The 21,335-nt window shown below is 41.5% G+C and overlaps 1 protein-coding gene across 1 annotated transcript in view; it reads left to right on the top strand.

Moving 5' to 3' along the window:
* Positions 1-21,335, top strand: part of LOC125760594 (zinc finger protein ZFAT) — a 70,644-nt gene that overhangs the window by 33,099 nt on the left and 16,210 nt on the right. Inside the window, exons 3-5 of the mRNA XM_049420868.1 lie at positions 143-648; positions 3,635-3,977; positions 4,870-5,253. Of these exons, the coding sequence (XP_049276825.1) occupies positions 143-648; positions 3,635-3,977; positions 4,870-5,253 (1,233 nt within the window). The remainder of the gene's footprint in view (positions 1-142; positions 649-3,634; positions 3,978-4,869; positions 5,254-21,335) is intronic.

Here is a 21,335-nt window from a genome sequence, read left to right as displayed (position 1 = left end):
CAAATGCTACTCTAGAATGCCCAATTTCTCGCCTCATTTACTAAACTCTTCACCAGAATCCAACTTTTTTTTTCTTTTTGTCTCTTCCTTTCCAATTCCACATACCATTCACTCATCTATTAATTTCTCCCCATTCTTTCAGCTGTCCTCAATGTGGCGAATGTTTCGTCCTAGCGCAAGAACTCGGTAGACACGTACGTGACAAAAATTGTACATTTTTCAATTCCTCTACCGCGCTGGAGACACCGTCAACATCCTCGGCATTCTTTGTGCCGTACGCCACGACGGAAGTGCTCTCGATTCCGGTACCGTCTACATCCACGTCTACGTCGCCACCACCGCCGACGACGACGGCACATCAGCTCACTGCTGCACTCCCGACGATAGTCCCACAGGCGGAAACTTCACCATCGTCATCATCAGCAACCCGGCCGCATCTTTCGGGCACAAATTCAATTATCTCAAATGATTCAATTAAAGTAAATATGAATGATCGTAAACTAGGCAAGGAGACACATCTGTATTCTTCCACGGTGGCACCATTCCTGCAGACGTCGACGGACCGGGAATCGGATGCCGAACTCGAATCGTCCACGGATGATGCGGATGGGCCAAGGCAACCGGGCACAGCTGATCAGCCCCGAAAAGGTTTGGTGTACATATTTCATCAGTTTTTATTTTTTCCGACTCCCTTTTTGTGATGCCTGTTTTGCCAGTGCGTTTTGAGCACCAGCATGGAAATCAGCTTTATTGGAAGGCAAGGACCGGAGGTTCGGGTGGCGAACCCGGAGAAAGAATAACTTTTCCTGTTAAATCTGGCCTCTGTGTCCTGCTGCTGCTAACCCGTTTTGGCTTGCAGGACACACGTTTTGGATGACTAATCCGTTGCATCTGGCCACTAGTAAAGAGAAGTGACGGGCAGCTAAATAATTGTACTGTCAAAAGTTTTGATGAAACGAGGCGTGGGTCAGGGTTGAGCATTGCAAAGTTATTCGAAATGAGGCGAGAGTTTTGTTTTCATTTCAATTACACAACACTAAATGTTGGCCCGCCGTTTGAGAATTTTTCTATTTATTTTACGACCAGGTTGCTAAAGTACAATTTGTCTAAAAACATTAATAGAAATTAATAGCAATACGGCCAGGCCGTTCTTTATGAATAAAATAAAATAATAGAATAATTAATAGAATAATTAATAGAAATGCGTGATTGTACAGACCATTTAAAGTGACGCAATATGTTCGAACATTGTGAATAATTTCTTCTTTAATGGTTCTACGAGTATTGTCTTTTTGCCTTTTACTAATTGCCTTGTTTTTGTACATCTTAGACGCTTTTATGCAGCATATTCTCGTTTTGCTTAATCCAAGAAAAATCTAGGAAAATTCTAAGGAAAATCGAAATGTAAAATTAAATAAAAAAAAATAAAATCGAAAGTATAGCTCAACGAGTAAACTGCAAATTAAAGGAAACCCCAATATTTTTCGAACCGATCAGTGTAATTTACATGAGCTTTGAGGCAAACTTTTTTTAGCCTTACATGAAATACACGACATTTTGTATCGCCGCCTAATGTTACAAAACTCAAGGCTGTCCTAGCAATAGCTTCTAGTAAAAATCCCATATTTTAGATTAAATGTCGTTTACTTACCTCGGTAAATGATGATTTGCACGCAGGATACTGCAGGACCACAGGATTACATTCACTTCGGAAGAGAAAACTGCTTCTTCGCGGCCCTTTTGCTCTTACACACTGACTTTTTTTTCACAATGCACGATTTCACGCAACGAGCAATAAGCTCATTCAGAAATAGAAATAAATTTTCACAAAAAAACAGCACTTTCATTTTTTCTGTGCACAAAAACATTACACACTTAATACACACGAACTTACGCAATAGGCACTTTTTTCACCAAAAAGCAACGAAAACTTGCATTTTTGTTTCCTATGCACATAAGGATGGTGACCGCTTTCCACACAACTACCGAAAGTTTTTTTTTTAATTATCCCGAACTATATTAACTAGCCGAACCTAGCACGGAGGTTATGAAAAAAAAACAACCACACGTATATGTCATGATTTTATGACAAAACCGGTTTCTAAAATGCGCTGCTTACACACACATATGCAAATTATTTGCAAGCTTAGTACACGCCTAATACACGCACTTACGCGTTTTTAATTTCCTTACTCTCACACACGTACCCTCCGGCGTTAGTGTCCATCCGTGCAAACTGCGCTGGACCACAACTTGAACGTTAGAGTAAGACATAACGATGGAGTGAGAGTGATATTCGTCTTTCACTTACACTTACTAACAGGTGTCACGGAGATCAACGCTGACACAAGCCGGCGCTGGAACAATTTGAACACGTGCAAACCAAAATCTTTACATCACAATCAACAAACAAATTGATGTAATAACCATCCTTTGCTTAGAATATGATCGTCGAGGATAACTTTTTTTCACCAAAAAAGAACAACTATTGCAAAATTGTCTATGTACCGAGAGCTTTTTTTCTCAACTCACGCGTTATAATGTCCGATCGCTACTGATCACAGTTTCCCGTTATCTCATGATCATTAGCTCTTCTGCTTCGTTATCACGACACACCTACACAACCATAATTAGCGAAACGAGCGCGCCCGAATTTACCTTTCGCATCGTATTCCTTCACACACACTTCGCTGCTCCTAGAGAGACGAATGACAAAAGCTTCGTAAAAAAACAATTTAACAACTCTACGCTCCTCTCGATCAAATCCGTTCTTTCATTTTTACATTACATATTTTTAATAACATAAAACACTGTTCTGGTTAGTAGGAAAAACGCTTTAAAGGTTCATTTGTGCAATCAGGTTGATTGTGCCATGGCTAGAAGAAAGTGTTTCTTCAGCTTACAAAATTCTAACACATTTCTCCTCCTACCATTAGATCCGCCACTGGAACCGATTGACTTTTAATATACACCAGATATTTGACATTTCATTTTGATATTTTTGGACGAATTTTGCATTCAACAAAGAGGCTTTTATTTTTTTAAATTGTTCATTAATGTGCGTATTTTACCATGGAAAGATTTTTATTCTTTATTTAAAATACCCTTTTAAAAATCATCCTCTAATATATTCTTATAACCCAGATAGGTCTTGACGGTTGGATGATGACTTAGAATTTTTCAGTTAAGGGTTCTGGTTCCGGGTAGAACTGTTTCACGACCTTTAGTATATTTCAACGGATGCTGTAGTGTAACATCATGGCACCAATCCTTAAATTGCTATCTGAAATTGAAATTCCCAAAGCTTCAAAAATTTTAACCCAAACGGAACTTGCTGTTTAGTACAACTTGTATTTAAGCTTCCAATATTTTGTTTTCTTTCAAAATTCAAATTCAAATTATGTGTCGAAGCACTTACAATGTTAAGTACTCTTCAAATCTATTTATACATCATCACCGTGCTTCAGTGTTGGTGTCCACTTTTTTCCACTGAGCAAATCTTGCACCGCACGCTAATACCTTTCCCGAATCGTTTCTCTTCGTTTCTTTTCATGCTTATGCTTTCGACGGAACCAAAACAAAAAAAAAAATCTCATCAAACCACGTCACAACTGACTACTGGCTGTACAAACAGTTGATATGATGGAAAATTATTCACCCGCCAACGTACAACCGTCCAGCCCGTCGTCGGCAACCACATCGACCTATCGGATTAAATTGGAATCGTTCAGTTCGGCACTTTCGGCCAGTGCTGCCACGGACCACCAACCGGACGGACCGTCACAATCGCCAGCGGTATCAAATACGGATTGTGATAATATTGTTGCCGCACGGAGCCCGCAAGCGTCAGCAGAAATCTTTTTCGCCATGGCTAATAATGCGTCCGAAAATAATACTGTTTACGTTGATGAAATTGTTGGCACCATCGGTGAGGATGGTTCGGTCGTTTGCTGGCAGTGTAAAATATGCCCATTCAGGTATTTGTTACGGGCACTCACACACACACACACACTGTGTGTGCCCGGTGTGAAAACCTCCAATCCATCCCCATGTACCTCCGTTTCGTCCTGGTTCATCGTTTAAACCCATCATGGCCGACAGAGCAGCGGTGTGAAGAGGAAAATTCGAACCCAAGCCTCACTGCTCCGAGTTGGAAAATGTATTTTGGAAACACGCAGCTTTCTAGGGAAAACCTCCTCGCTTCCTGATTATGGCTTAGTGTTCTTTTCGTTGTTCTTTTCCCTTTTTTTTTTGTTTTTTGGTTCATGCCCTTCCGACTGGCAAGGGCGTTAGTACGGAGAGCCTCCGAACCGCCTCGGTGATTGTCCTTTCGGCGTACCAAATGAGCCGGATGAGTATCCGGAGTGTGTTTACCTGTTTGCTTATTTGTTGCTGTCCTTGCTAATTTTCCATTTTCCATCCAGTCCCATCCACCGATACGATTCCCACACAATTTTCCATCCACCTTCCTTCCGCGCCTGTCTCGAACGCTAGTGTTTGTGCGTTTTAGATGTGCGAACATTTCCATTTCAGTACCCTCCACTCACCCCCCCCCCCCCCCTCCCCCTCGGTGTCTGTATATGTGGCTGTGTGTACATATCGGTCGGCAGGATCGAGGAAACTTAAAACATTCACACGCACCCGCACTGACCAAGTCCGCCGGACAGTTCGGATGGCGGGATAGAGCATGAACCGTGTGGACCAAAAAAACGGAGGTTCAGAATTGGTGGGGGTCGGTGTATAAATGACGCTTTTTCAACCTTCATTAAAATTTTCTCATTTCATTTATTTCGTCCCCTTTCTCCATCGCACCCACCCTTCTCACGTGCTCTTTATATCTAACTACAACTCGAAAAAAAACCATCATAGAACCTCATCGCAAGCCGAATTTCTGTTTCACGAAATTTTGCACTCATCAAAGTTGGATGACAAAGCAAAGTCATCCCCATCGGGGTCGTCCACGTCGGGTAAGCGCCGGTGTCCCAAAATCACCTGCCCGCTGTGTGGGAAAGCATTCTCCAAGGCGTCCCTTCGCTTTCACCTGCGCCAACACACCGACGAGCGGTTGTTTCCCTGCCCGCACTGTCCGATGGCATTTACGCGCAAGGCCAATCTCAAAAATCACATTGATAACATTCAGCACCAGCGGAAGCACGAGGCAGCGAGTGAAGGAATCCGTACGGCCGATAGCACCGAAGCAGGACCATCCCGTGCGGCTATCTGTACTAGTTGCGGCAAATCGTTCGCCAATCGGTGAGTATAGTTTTTGCGTTGTAATTGTTGTTGGTTGCATGCTTGGGACCGGGGTTTTCCTCCTCTCACCCGAACCGGACGCATTTTGATCTAATTTATGACCCGCTGGGAAATATCGAAATAGTTAAATATTTAGCAAGTTTTTTTTTTTGGTTGTTGGTCCTGCGCGATTTTCCTATCGTTTTGGTAAAATGTTTCGAATGGTTATAGTCCGGAATGTAGTGCTTTTCAGCGAATCTACCAAACCCCCCCGACCGGGTTGCTAATGTGTTCCGCTTGTGTCTTGAGATAGGTGAATTTATAGAAAGCGCTCTTCCTGTTTTTGGGCGCCCAAAAACAACCCAAAAAGCTCTTCCGATCTCTGCTAAGCATTTATGAAATTAATTCACCATCAATTTAGTGTTTGCCATTTGCTACCGTAGGCGGCAAAACATTGCCGTTAAGTTGGTATAAAAAGGTAAATAAAATCTCATCCCGTACAACACAAAAGCTACTCCCCTCCCGAAACCAACGACAAGACATCGTCCCAAAAACGTCCCCCCCTTTTTTGCGTGTTGTGTAGATTCGGAGAAATATGATATCACCCTTTGTAAATGCATATTTTGTGCTGGAAAATGATGCCTAGCGGAAAGGATGAATAGCCAACCGGAGACGACTCACCCCGGTGGAAAGTGGGTGCAATTAAGCTTTGGATGGGATTGCGAAAATGACACCACCTTCCGTCACTAAGGGACAGACAAGCCCAGAGACACACACACACAACGCATTCCCCACCCGGGGGGGGTTCCCAAGCGGGAAGTTCTTGCCAGCCACATGTTTCGTTTGACAAATGTTTACATAAGCGCGATGGTACCGGTTACAGGCGCCTTTTTCGGTATAATTATGTAAAGGGGTGGAAAAGAATAGAAGTGTAATGACGATAAAACTGATAACTTTATGTGACCAACGCCCGGACGAACGGCATTTGACGATGGTATTTGGACCGCTGAAGAACGAGAAACTGTACGGGGACATGCTGACATCCAGCAAACCGAACGCGTGAAGATAACACCCTCTCGTGCGTGGGTACGGGTGAAGTCATTCAGTCAACCGACAAAACACAACTGGTGTGACACAAATTTCCAGTTCGGTTAGGATTCTCCTGCTCCACGCCGAAACCATGACAAGGGCGTCATGTAAATTCTTACAAATTGTGGATGTCCTCCCAGTTTTTCCTCGCCTGCAAAACGCTTGCCACATTTCCATGTGTGCAAACATCGCATCACTCCTCGGTCACTTTCGGTGTAAATAATTAAATATTTTTATATCCTTGCACCAGTACTTTATGAGCGTTTAGATAAGCCGTCGTTCGCAGATGGGGTGGTACGCTTACTGAGGGACCTTTCAGGGATGTTTTATAGCAACGATCCATTTGCATTGGTGCTCATCGCTTCAAAGAGAAAATGGTGAGAAAACCACATACACCAAACGCATGCCAGATGCATGTCGTCATTGTCATAGCTTCTGTTGTCCTCTAGCAAGGTAAAATTCACCTTGAATGACAGTGCTGTCGTCTGCTTAGGATGCTTCTTAAAAGCGAAACAGTACTGCGGTCACCGAAACCGACAGCTGTAACCGGGAAAGCTAGCAGTAGCAATAGGGCGCAAAGATTCAAATGGTCAAACCGTACCCGGATGGCACTTTTCTTCTGGACATCCTTCCAGAATTTCAACGAGATAATTCAGCAATTACGTTGCCCGAAAAGCTGCCCCCGAAGCGGAGACAAACGTAAAGCGAATGAGCCCTGAGGTGGCTCTCTTTCCCCTTTTTAGGTATCACCGACAAAAGCAAACGGAGGTCAGTAGGAGGTTTGTGTAGGTGGGAGAAACTAATTCATGAATCGGACATCAAGATCACTTAACCGTGTGGAGGATTTTCCGACCATGCTCGTTTCACGTTCCGGATTGGTGTAACGGTCTGTTGAATCGGTCGACATAAGAACAAATCGGTTAAAGATTCATTGTGGATGGTGTACCGCTGTTCACCCTGTCGATTACAGCTGGGCTATCCTCCCAGGGAACAAGAAGCATAAAGACTCTCCAGCTAATCCATGTCGCATTGCACGGAACGACACTCACAACACAAGCAAAAAAGAAAACAAAAAAAACAAAGCGTCCGCTAGCGTGAAACGAGCCCCGGAGCAAAACAGTGCCCCCGAACCGTACGGCAACCATATTGCCTGAAGCGCATCTTTCGCGCCCATTATTGCACACCGGTCACATTAACGTACAGTGGAGGGGGAGGTTGCGATTAGTGACCCGGTCGTGATTGGTAACTTGCCCGGGTAAATGGGCATATCGGGGACAGTCAAATGAACCAGAAAAGTTCTCCTCAATCTACGGTACCGCCGCACCGCAGCCGTTGTGCAGCGATAAAATGCAAAGTTAATTACAGAAATCCTAACGTAATTTGTGAAAATAGCTACTTGAGTTGATAGATTTATACGTAGAAACAAAACATAGCGAAACAAAATACAAAAAAAACGGACACACATGTAGATACCTCGGTTTACTCCGCTTCGGTTCCATCTTTGGTTACAACAATTTAAGGGATGCGGGATTTTTCGCTTTCTGCTTTGGAAGAGGTTCTTGGGCCGTGCGGAGCAAGTGCTTCACTCGGCGGCTTAGTGAATATAGTACCAATTAATGTCATGTGTAATCTAAAGACGAAACAAAACAAATAAGGTACCACCGCTGCTATCGGGTAATTGGCGTTACCTTCGACATCGTTTTGTTTGTGAACCAGTTAAGCACGACCATGCTCTAGAGAATGTGTATGTTTTCACCAAAAAACCGTTCTTCATTTGATTTTTTTTTTCTTCTTCTACTGCTGATTCAATTGTCATTATCATATAGAAATAAGTGTTTTCATTCTAATTACCAAGAAAATATAATGACATCCCCAAAAACAACAAGATCCCATGCATACGAAAAACATCCTAACGTTAAAACACTATAAAATACTGCTTAAGTACATCACCGGTTTACGCCGGTGACTTGGTTTGGTATGCAGATAAATTTGACAACACCCTAAAACAGGGTTGTCCTCCATTTGGGTCGTTTAGCGTCGTACGGTCGACACCGCCCAATGCTCACACTAACCAGCGTGAAACTATGCGCGAATGTCCTGTCATTTGTGTCACCGGCCCGAAACCGATGACGACAGTGACGCTAGTCGCCCGGATTACACCATGTACCGAAGTTCATCATGGGGCCCCTTCTTAATTGGTGCGATGTTACCGAGTGGACAAATAATTCCCTCCACAGCCCAGGCCCCAAATGGCGCATAAACATAGCACCACATAAACTGAGCAAGCTCCGGACCTGGAGAAACTCCACTTTTAGTCGAGCGTCCAAACCATTTTGCTAGCAGCCGCTGGAACGTTAACAGGGCGCATCATTTTTGTGTGACGCAGCTACGCACACGCTAGGACATAAACTTTACCGCGCGAGGATGTTAGTGGCCAGACTTTCCTCCATGGACGTAACGAGCGCACGGTAACCATAACATCGTAACAGATGGGATATTCCGGTGCACGGGGCACTTAGCCACGTAACGGAACGGATAGTACGGATGTACGGTATTAATATGACAAGGTTCGCCGTAATATACACACGATCCCGGCACATATATTTAGAAGTCCTTGTACGCTGTTGTCAATATGGTTAGTTTTAAGATTTACTATTCACCTTTTTGCCCACGTTTTCCCGCGAGTGCTAATCGTGTAGCGTAAGTACGTTGGGGGCTTACGAGGTCCATCAAATAGTGGGATCATTATGTTTTAGCACTTGCACACGCTAACTCCAATCTCAGTGTTCTGAGTGGTACACGTTTTGGATAGATAGCTGCTTAAAAGTTTTGATTTTTATTAAAATTAAATTTGTAAGAAGATAAGGCGGTATTTTATAAAATTTTTTGAGGATTAAATCCTCAGGAAAACGGTAAAATACAAGGAGGAAATGCCTTGTGAAAAATGTACTTCTTCAGCTTCAGAGGCTGACAATACGGCCGAAGCCGTAATAATTAATTATAAAAAAATAAATAAATAAATAAATCCTCAGGAAAATCTTGAGGATTCCTCGTGAAATCCTGAGGATTCCTCAGGAAAGGACAATTTTAAAACTTCCATTTAAACATTTCTGAAGTTCACGTTCGTTTAACTATTATTTAACGAGTGATAAACTATTTAGGTAAATCGTTGCTTAAAAGTCTTGATTATACTTATTTACATAAACTTTATAAAAATATCTTAGGCAAGTTTTCCTAAATATGTTAAATTTTAAAATTGTTTGAGGACTATGTTAAAATATTTAAAGGAAAATTTTAAAACTTCCATCAAACCTAGAGCTCACGTTCCTGGAGTTCGATCAAACGTAAGGTTCCCGAATTCTGAAGCCCACGTTCGTTGCACTACGTTACTTAACCAAGTTGTGCAATAATTTCTTCTCACACCATTGTCACCAAGGGTCGAATGATACTAGCAAATTTAACGAATAAATTTCCGGCAACATATGCTTCGCTAACTGGTCTGGTACTCTTCACATGCGGCTATTTTCCAAACAAGGTAATTTACCTCTTCTGCATCTTGCGTACATCGCACGCGGTGAGAAGATTTAATTACATATTCATACACCGTACTGTTTTTACGCGCTTATTCGAAAAAAAAGGATCTCATTCCCTTTCAAACCCGAATTGATATCGGTCGGTAGCGCAAATCTTCACCCCCGAACCGAACTGGTTCGCAAAAAGGGGACATAATTCGATTGAGTTTTGATGATTTCCCTGTATAGTGTGGAAAACCGGCAAACTCCGAAAGTTTCACCCTGTTGTGGCTTTTTACCATGTTACCAAAATGGCTAAAGCAAATAATGGTAGGAAATGAGCTTAAGTCCCTAGAAACATTTCGGTGTAATTTATGAGTAAAACACCGCCACTGAAAGGGATCTTTCGGGATGAGAATGAAAAGAAAAAAGAACCTGCCCACACACACGACACACGTTCAAAAAGTCGTGCTAAAGCGAAGCGCCTAACGTGTGCACATCCTTCACCACACACTGACTCAAGGCTACAAGAGGTAGGCGAGAGAGAACATTTTAAAACATCCCCCAACGACGGCGACGACGACGACAACAAAGTGGAGGCCTCGTTTCGCTAGTACGCCGGACAGATCCAGCCGTAACCGCTACAATGCCAATTCATCTAAATACCGATGCTCGTTTTACATTACAACCGGCCGGGCACTACAAATATACTTTGTCCCGTAATGGGGCACTCTACCTCGCTCCGTGGCGTGGTTGCACTGTCCGGCATCTCGGATTCCGGTCGCACATCCGGGAACACATGTACGAAAAAGATTAAAATTATTTCCCCGAGCACGGCCTCGGCATAATGGAGAGTTCTTACCTTGCGACCAACCAACCCACCGATGCCGATCGTCACCGGGGTTTCCAATGCTGGCGCTTTCTAGCGCTAACAGCTTTCCGTTCGTATTTCCTACGTATACCGAGACCTTTTCCGGTGGCGAAACAATCCGGTACGTTGTTGACCCGCGCCGAATACCCCATTAAGCATAAGTATAAATCTAAATAGCAAATAAATTATGAAGATTTTCGTTTTATTTGTTTCTCTTTTTTTTTGGTAAAATTGTAGACTCCCGCATTTGCATGTACAATGCACAAAACAAGTAAAACAAAGCGGAACAAAGTGCACGCGAAAGCTTTTGCGGCAGTGCACCTGGAGAAAAAGGAAATGGACACTAGTTTAGGGTGTTCCTGTGCGAATTATTTACCTTCGTTTTGTACCTGTGTGTTTCAGGTGCTAATGCTCAATCAGGTAGAAAATATTTGTTTAACCAGTTTTGTTAATTTATTTTACAAATTACAAACTATGGTAAAATAAAAATGTGAGGGTCGATAGCATTTTTTTTAATAAAAATCAAATAAAAATATTCAATTTTTTTTCAAAATTTTTCATTCATAATTTATGTTGATACGATCCAATTCTCCTCTGGATATGTTGTAGTCAATCAAAGGCAATTCAAATTTTCCAACTCAAATCAAATTATCCACAATTTAAATAATGACCAAATTTTCCGTTGTTCAATAGAGAAAAATGTAAAATTCTTCCTTTAAGCTAATGCAACAATTTAAATAATCTTTTTTATTGTCACTATCCCATAACACAATCAACATCCTTTTGTAACAGGAAATAAGGTGTAAAAAATGCATCCTTAGTGTGGTAACTTAGCTCACAATGCCTCCCCGTGTAATGAATTGTTTTGTTTTTGGTATAATTTCCTACATGTATGGCTAATGTTTGTCGCCTGTTTTGTTGCGCCTCCCACTCCACAAACGCCTTAATAGTTCTTGGACGGGAAATTCTTTTCTCTATAATTACAGTGAGCAGGCAATAAACAAGTTGTAGGCATGCTATTTGCCTCGGACATCTATGCGGAAAATAAAACACTTTACTATCGCTTTAGCTTTTGTCTCCAAACTCCTGGGCCACCCAATATTCCTCCCGTATTCAGCATCATACAGCATCGAGAGATTCAGTACCTTCTTTCCACTTCCATCAACATCCCGTTTTCCCAGGCCACAAGTAACCACCACCCGAGGGGATGGTGTTGGGACGGGTTGGCGACAAAAAAAAAACTTTTCACCCTCCAACCCTGTTCTGTCGCCAATTTCGCCCTGTTTTGTTCGCCAAAACCTCAACGCTTTGCACTGTCGGACCATATAAAAACCCACCACTATACCGAGTACGGTACTTGTGTTTTATTTTCCCGAGGTTTCCGTCGACGATTTCGGCATCCGTTGAATATTTGCAATATAATCCCCATCGAAGGCGCAAGAGCCTTCGTTGCCGCATGTCACCCATTATCCTACGGTTAAACGGCGACGGTTTCACCACCGAAACTGACCAAAAATGATTCTCCAAGAATCCATTATACGGTGGGACAGGCTTAAGGTTTGGTCAAGCATACGTATATGTGTATATCGGTTTCGTAAATCGTGTCTTCCCTTCGCTTCGTACGACAGGTGACCGAAGCGTAAGGGTTAAACGGTTCGAGAAAAATCATCCACGGTATGCAAGAATCCATCCCAAAAGATCAGACCTCGGGATTCAAATGCATCGTTTTTTTTGTGTGCGGTTTTTTTTTTATTCTCATTTTATGTGTGTTCTATTATGATCGTGTCCTTAAACTCTAGACATACAGCAGACATGGGGAAGGCATTACTGGTATGCCGAACATTCTGCCAGGTGAAACATTTTTGGTCAACCAAGCAGCAAAGCATTTCTGTTCAATCCAAACAGATTAAATAGCAAAATGACCGCGGTTGCAAAAGGATTCGTCCGCCACCATTTTGCTATAAACTCTCATCTTGTTTTCATACTACAAAAACGGTTCAAAGCGCTGGCTATTTCTTGGGACATTTTGCACTGCTCAGGGAATGTGTTTCGTGGAAAAGTGGAAAATCTGTCTGCCAATGTTAATGTTCGCATTGCATTCCCTCCAAAAACCTCATACACACCGATGTGATTGGTCATTTGATGTCCGGCAGTTTTAAGCACCGAAGCAATTGATAATGGCTGGAAATTCGTTTATTCTCTACAAAAATGTTTGCAACCAAAAACCGTCAAAAACGATCGAACCATATAGCCATATCTATTACTTTTAATTTCTTTCACCCGAATACACGCATCTCGTCTGTTTTGTATTTATTTTGCTTGTTTAATATCTTCCTTTTGCAAAAAAAAAATAATCAGAGCATATCCCCAGAATTCGCGTCTTAGAGGATTGGGCACTTTTTATTGGCTCGGTTCGTACTATCATGGTTGGTTTGTTTTATGGCGCACTTTACCTTCATTCAACGGTAGCAGTTAATGGTCACCATATCTGGCTAGGTATGCTTCCAAGCAACTCGAGACACACCGAGGAAAGTGCTGTGCAATTATTTCTCCCTGCAACCGATGTCACCGAAGAAGCGAAAAGCATTTGCAGACCATCCGGCTGCATCCCATTGTACGGCGTGCTGTCGTGCCCTTTTTGATAGGCGAAAAAATATTCCTTATTTCGGTTGACCAGAACATAAATGTCTATAAATATTTGCACCCCCAAAAATCCACCTATTCGTAGGTCATCTTGGCTGTCTTGACTATTTTGGCCACCGTACTAGTCCTTTCTTTTCTGCAGGTGATAATAATATATTTTCTACAGTGGACAACACTGGCTTCGGTTTTTTTATCGCCACTTTCGGTTAAGCGTGGGAGCGGAAAAAAAATAAGCGAACTCACCTTTCTGCTACAGCTCGAAAGCCGAAAGGATCCGTTAAGACTATTGCGAATTCCTGAAATTCGAGAGAAATCCAGCAAACGGTATTTGTTCCCCTTCCAGGATGAGGTTTTTCTTCCCGCTCGTGCGGACGATCGCTGTTTTATGAACTGCCGTACCGGAGCCAAGACTGCATTTTGTATTTTATGGCGCACTTTGTCGGTGGGCCTCTCGCAACGATTGAATACTTTTATCTTCCCGTGCAACGCCACCGTTACATGATTTACGTTCATGGGCGTCTAAACATCCTTCTCTGCGGGCGGTGGTCAAAGATCCACCCGTTTAGAGCTGGCTTTTCCGAAATAGATTTCTTCCTTGCCAAAGGGTGTGAAAAATGTGACCACATACACACACACACACTGAAGGAAAGAAAAAAAACATGAAGCAATTCTCCATCGAAAGTGTGGAAGTATTTTAACGTGCATTCCTGCACCATGGTCATGTCCGAATCGTTTGACGTTTCCTTCGTTGGACGTTTGAAATCGGGTTGGTTCCTTCGTTGAAATCCTTTTACACTCAAAAAAAAAATCACACACACACCATATCGCCTCCGACGACATGTTCCAAAGGTCTGATGTGCGATGAGACCATAAATTCCATTTCACATATCATCGTACCGACGACGCATCGCAAAAGGGAGTTTGAGCTTTATCGAAAAACGATTTATAAACGACAAGTCCACCGAATCCGTTGGATTGGGAGGCTAAAAGCACTAGCTGAATGATGCCGATTTCATCTCAAAACTGGGCCCGATCACTAGAGGAAGGGTTCCAGCCCCATCATCGACTAAACTACCTTTATAAATCTTCCCGATATCCTGCCGAACGTGCCAACAGCAGCCGAAACGCATCGCATCTTTCCGAAAACATTGGTGCACCGTCTGTCAGCAGTGCCAAACATGCCTTGACTTTGTCTCACTCAGCTCAGCATTCTACCCGGCGCTGAAAGGTTTGTCACGATGATGATGGTGGTACTTCCAACGAACCGGAAACATCCACCATGCACGGAACATGGAAACCTCTCGGTCGCACCATGGCACCTCGCTCGGGTCGCCTTCCTTGTCGGAAGTGGTAATGAAGTGTGCACGGAAGTATTTACCACGCTCGGCGTGCGGTCGTGGTGCGCATTTCCGAGTGATTGGCGCTCGGTTCGATGATCCATGGAAAAGTGTGTCTCTCCCATTCATAGGGAAACAAATCATTCTTATCGTTACCTTGCCAAAGAAATGGCATCGCAATGGTAAGCGCTTCACCAAAAACCGGGTGTGCATCCGTATACGGTCCGGAGGGTGTTTGCGCTGTTTGGTGGATTTTATGGTGGAACGATCGCTATTGATGTCTGATTTTGACATCGTGAGGTTGATTTAAGACACCCGTTTTGATGGTGGTTCGGTGCGGTGCGATAACGATTGATTAAGGGTACAATGTACTGTTGGGAAGCGTTGCCAGTGTGACTTTTAACAGTACACTTGTTACACGGGCATTGTTGTGCGGTTGCCAATACGGTTTGTTTTGGGGGTAGGTGGTTTTGGAATGCAATGTTTGTGTACATTTCGTTACAGATTTATCATCCTCAAGCAAAGATGAGAATGTGGATTCAATCCGTAACATAACTATAAAAAATAAGTGTTTGAGAATAAAGCTAAAAGTTTTAAAAATAATTTAGAACATCGCTCATGGGCAAGTATTAACAATTTAGAAAAACATATTTTCTATTCCAAAAAATATTTTTATAAATATTTTGATGTAATGTTACACCTAGTCGTTGGATTCTTCGAAGTAACTTAACTTTAACAACATTCGCAATTTTTTAAAATTCTATCTTTTTTAAATTAGTTTAAAAATACTATTACTTTTGAAGTGTTTCACCTGTACAGTAAATAATTTTTTTTATAATTGCATAGGTTTAACACCAGAACTAGCGTTTTTCGTTCGTGGTTAATTTTTAAACAATTTGGAAGAGTTGAAGTATATGTTATTATTGATTGGAGATCGTTCTACAGGAAATATATGTTAACTTCATGTATAACTCCGTGTTTCAACTACCATAGAATTGATTAAACCCAAGAAATAATGTGACGAAAATGAAACGTTCCAGTTAAAATGACTAGTACAATCAATCTAGTGTTAAACATGGCTCTTCTAAGCGCTTATTATGATTTCAACATTAATTTTCTCATTATATTTTCGGTGGTGTATGTGATAAAACGCCGCCGAATCCTGCTACGTGGTAAAATAAGTCTTGATACGACCAGGCGGTTCTAACAAAAAAAAACAACATATTTTTTTAATTTACATGTTTACACATGTTTTTACATTTACATGTCCAACTCTACAAGAAAAAAAGAGAAATTTTTTTAAACTTGTCCTAATAACGGGAATATAATAACCCAAAAAAAAATTATAAAAATAAATAATTATGGAAGTACAAAATACATTGATTCTTGGTAAGAAATTATCTTGTTGACAAGGTAAAAACTATTGCATGCGTTTAGAATTTCTGAATCCGTACGTTATAACGTTACACTACGCTATAAAGACTACTTGGGTTTTTTTAAATATATATTTTTAGACTTCTTCATATTTCTTCTATTAGTTTATAATGCTTGACAACAATATAATAAACTTTTTTTTTATTCAGGTAGAACGGCCTGGCAATATAATAAAGTTACAATGAGTTAAAATGATAAAGAGTAGAGCAAGTCAATCTTTTGACTAATTAGACAAAGTATATTAACCAAGCTGTAGCATATCTAAAGTCAAAGTTATTTGTTCTCATGCTCCTTTTTATGTTATTAACCATAACTTAAAGCATAACACAAGATGCAACATTACATACAACATCAAACAAAGCACATTACTTGAGATCAAACAATTTAAAGCACGTTCACTTTATCCTTCTCCTGAGATGCGTCTAACAAAATGTTAGCTCCCTCACATAACCAAAAAACCCCCTTCCCTGCCCAACGTTTGTTGCCATGTATGCTACCGAGGATAATAAAAAAAACCTTGCCGCTACATGGATTTATAATGTTCCTATTGCGTATTCGGCCTGTGCCGAACGACATGGTTCTTAACACATTCTGCGTTTGACTTTGTTGATGTTCATCGCGAACATCCTATTTGCATACCTTTTGTTTTCGGGCGTGAAATATTTGTCCCAAAATCATTCTTTCATAATTTTTACAGATAAAGGTTAATTTTGTAAGACACGGTACCGGCACCAAACGTTTACTCAACGGATTCATTTTGTAACGCTTTTGCACCCGCTGCCCGCCGCATACCAGCCCTTTTATTCGTGAAGCATGAAAGTTTAGAGAAAAATTAAGTATCACAAGAAGAGTAACTTTACCCAAGAAGTTGGTAAAGCTGTGCTTCGAATCCGAAAGGCAGTGGAATATTCGTAACCACACGAAGTGCCATAAATATGAAAAACAAACACACGTGAAGCCGGCAGTTTGCAAGGATTAATGGAAATGAAAATCGTAAAATGCCACCACCTGGCATTCCCCGACCATCTAGCATCACCCGTATGCCACCGCTGGCGGAGATGAGTTAATGGGTGCCCTCAAGTTCTTAACCATGGTAAAGAAGTGTTACTTTTGTTTGTTTGTAGCTCAGTTACAAACAAACCGCTCGCACGGTTTGCGATGATCGAGGTTCAGGGAGTTCATCGGGCGGTACTTCTTCACGTACGATTTTCTTACGACTTTTCATCTCCACCATCCTTCCCGACACCTTCCTCATTGTGTTGGGGAGGTAGTTTCTCTTCTACCGGTTAATTACCGGGGTGTTTCTATTGTCTTTTGAATTTTAAAACGTACCTTTACCACGTTTCTCACCTTCTCACGTCTATGCTGTCTTCTACTGTCTTGTATGTTAAAAGACACATTTTGGCGCTTCCGCCAACTACTTTGGAAAATAGCAAACCGACGAAAAACTCACACCTATTTTGCCAGCAGCATTCTTGCAAAAGCATTTCACATTCAGCGCGTAGATACGAACCATATCTCATGGTTTTTGCATGCATTTACACCATTATGCATCGCTTTTGAACCTCACGATGAATACCTAATGTTGCGGAGTTGGCAATTTGCTAAGTGTTTTCTTAAGAAGCACACCGCGTGGCCGCACGGTCAAACTAAATGGCCGATGGCGGAATAGGTTAGCAAATTACGGTGCAGCACATTTTGGGTGTAATTGATTGTGGGGACAAAACTTTACCAGACCGGTTGCACCCGTTGCATAAGAAGTGTTGCATTTTGGTTAATTGTACGAATGTTCTATTAATTCCATTCTTTTGTGTCTCTGTTTGCTGTCGATAGTTATTGAAAATTATGCTCGATCAAAGATGACGTTTGCATTACAATTTGTAGTTTTTTTTTTCTTTACTGCAGTTCATGGTAAAAGTGTTTCCTCCATTCAAAGTAATCGTCATCCATTAAACACCATTCGGTGGGAAATTAGGATCGAACGAAAGTACCAAAACCAGTCCATCGTCGTAAAGTATTCCTAAGGACAAACGAAAAAAAAATCATCGTGGAAAACTCTCATCACTTTGTAAAGAAAAAAAATAGCTTCCCAAACGAAAAAAAATATAAATGCTGCAGCTAAGTTAGACCAACCAAAAAAAAACGCCCCAAAAGCATCTCACTTCCATGAAGCGAAAAACACTTCAGCCGAGTTCTACTGCAGTTGATGAGTTTTAGTGTAAGTGAACTAAAATAAAATAAAAAAAAAGGAAGCTTCATCGTTCTCTTCAGGGATGCCATCGCTAACTTTCCCGAAATGGCACCGCATTCTTGCCAGCGTTTCGATATTCGATGCTTCGCTTTGCTGATGCAGCAGCTGATGCCTGGTGATGAGAAAACTGCAAGGATCATTTCACCGAGTCCGAAGACAGGCGGTGACGAACGCCCAACACTCTACACGTAACGATTTCGATGCATCAGCCAATTGCAAACCCTCCCCAACGAATTGGGAGGGCGATCGTGGTGGCCATCACAGTGCATTGGTAATGCTTCGTGCACTCGGTGGAAAATGGTGAGAAAAACTCATCAAGCATGGACCTGCAGGACGAAAGAATCGCACCCCAACAAAAAAAACGACAAGTTCTTCACCGTTCTTTCGAACCCGAGAAGTTCTTCAACAGTGCGCAGTGAACCATCGGCCAGGATGCAAATTGGCCATCGAACACTTGACAGTGCACAGTGCAAAATTCACTCGCTTTCTCCGCATACCACCCAGATCGTCCCCGCAGCTATCATTCTGGCGGAAATGCATCGCAACAGCCATAAGAAAAACTACACTTGATTATAATAATAAACATAAAAATTTATCGCATCATCCATTTCATTGCAAGAGGGGAGGATAGGTGTGTATAAGGAGGGGAGGAAGTGAAGAGAGCTTTGGAGGAACGCAAAAATGACAACAAAGGAAATGAACCCAAAAAAGATGAGCTTGGGGACAAAATGGTGCCTCGTCCTTGAGGAAACCATAAAGGAAGGACCGCAGTGAAAAGCGACCGGAAAAAATATATTTATATCTCTTTCCCCGAACGCAACTCAAACGAACGGAACGAAACGGATCTCCAAGATGTCATTTGCATTTCGAACGTAAAATGTCACATCATGCAAAGCAAGGAAGCGATCGTCTACTAGTACGGCGACTAGTCTATTTGATGGGAATCGTCGCGATAGGGTACGGGAACGGTCGCATGTGCTGAGACTGACGGAACCATTTAGGCATGGGGACTGGGGGACACTTTTCGAAGGAAAAACGACGGCCACCCGTGTGCCGGCTTATAGATATATATGATAATTGCATTCCGCTTTTGGGATGAATGGTTTTTAGTGCACGATAGTCGTAAGTTTGAGTTTTGCATACGAGGACGCACGGATCGGCACTGACCGCTTTCCTTTGTTCGGAGCAGTAGGAAAATTCACTGGCAAAAGTATTGCCGGCTGCCGACTGCGATATATGCGACCACAGTGAACTCGCATGCATATAACAATCATTTGCAGAGGAATGAAAATGAATAGTTTTAATATAAATTTTATAAGAATGAACGAATAATGCTCATTTATTTTTTGTTAATTTCGTGCCATTTGTATGTTGCGGGTTATCGATTTTATTTCAAAACCTTAAAACCTGCATCTATATAAATAACTTCAATCAAACAATCAATCTTTTCGGGTCGCAGTTTTCAAAAGAAGTAGTAATGTGCGATGGTTCTCAGCGCAATATATTGTAATTCTATTCTTCAAGTTTTTATTTTAAATTATCCCTTTTTCATAATTATTCCACTATCTACTTAAATCTGATGGAGACAATTGATTGCGTTAACCATATTATTTGCTTATAAGCTCTTACCTACTTTATAGTAGTGATGGGCAGGTTGACATTAACCTAGCGGGTCGGAGCCATCCATAAGCGACCTGAACAATTAGTTCCAGTAGGTGCAATGATTTCAATAGGTGCAAGCTACCATAAGCGACTCCAACCCGTAGGTGCAGTGAGTTAGGGTCGGAACTACTGAACCTATTTATATTTATGTTCGAGCCAGAAAATGAATCCTATGACCAATCACTACTTTTTATAGGAATTATTGTGTAAGGATAAGTAGTTTCATCTCTCAATTGCCCATCAACGATTATCTATATATTTTGCCAATTCACCTCTGCTATATGTATGGTGACGTCTCAAGAATTGTTCAAGTTGCTCGAATATCCTCTGAATGTCCTGAACTCCAGAAACTAACAGCAATTCTTTTAATCTGATATTTTGTTTCGCAATGCATGTGAGCAAATCTACCATAATATTCTTTAACGATTTAAAAGTTACATGAGAACGCATGTTTCGTATGTTTCTAGCGATCTCTGTTTGATAGAAATCAAGAATTCCTTATTCATTATCAGATAACTATCTACAAAGTTTCCATTATGTTAGTTTTGTTTAACCACAACTTAGAGGCAAAAACTGGCTTCCATTGTCCCAAGTTACGCTCTTTACTCGAATAATGTAATTTAGAATCCGTCCAAACTTAATACACTCGACTAATTCTAATTTCTAATTCGACTATTTCTAAGTAATAATTGACTGTCCAGATCTGTAGGCTGGATTTTAATATTAGTACTCTGACTCCAAGGGGTGTTGGTGGTGCATGTGATAAACGGCTCCCGTTCCACGCGACAGGAAAGGAGGATCAAATCCCATCCCCCGTAGCTGTCCCCCGTAGCAACGACTGACTATCCGACCACGACGTATAATCTCTTCTTACAAGCTTACAAGGTCACGCCGGCCATTTCTGGCAAGCCTAATAAGCCAGAAGTGGCAGGCATTACCTTAGGGGTAGCTACGCCAAAAAGAGAGAGAGAGAGAGACTCCAACTTAGGATACTACGTCAAAACGCATATTTCAGAAATGATTTTTCAATACGACAGTATATTGTCCATGTTTCAGTCCATGATTTAGTATATTGTCCATGTTTCGGAGTTGTATCAATAAGTGAAAAATTCATCTTTTAGACTGTCAAGACGATAAATTTTAGAAGTTTGCAATGAATGTTACAAAAGATATCAGAATGCTATAGTTGGTGGCCTTACACTAGTCTTTTTTCCAATTACTAGAAGAAAGTACTGTTATTCATTAACAAAACTCTGCAAATCCCTTGTGACAAAATTTGATGTGTTTCAAATTAATTACTTATA

This window comes from Anopheles funestus, chromosome 2RL, assembly GCF_943734845.2.
Source record: "Anopheles funestus chromosome 2RL, idAnoFuneDA-416_04, whole genome shotgun sequence".
Classification (NCBI taxonomy): Eukaryota; Metazoa; Arthropoda; class Insecta; order Diptera; family Culicidae; genus Anopheles; species Anopheles funestus.
This window is presented reverse-complemented; position numbering and strand designations above follow the sequence as displayed.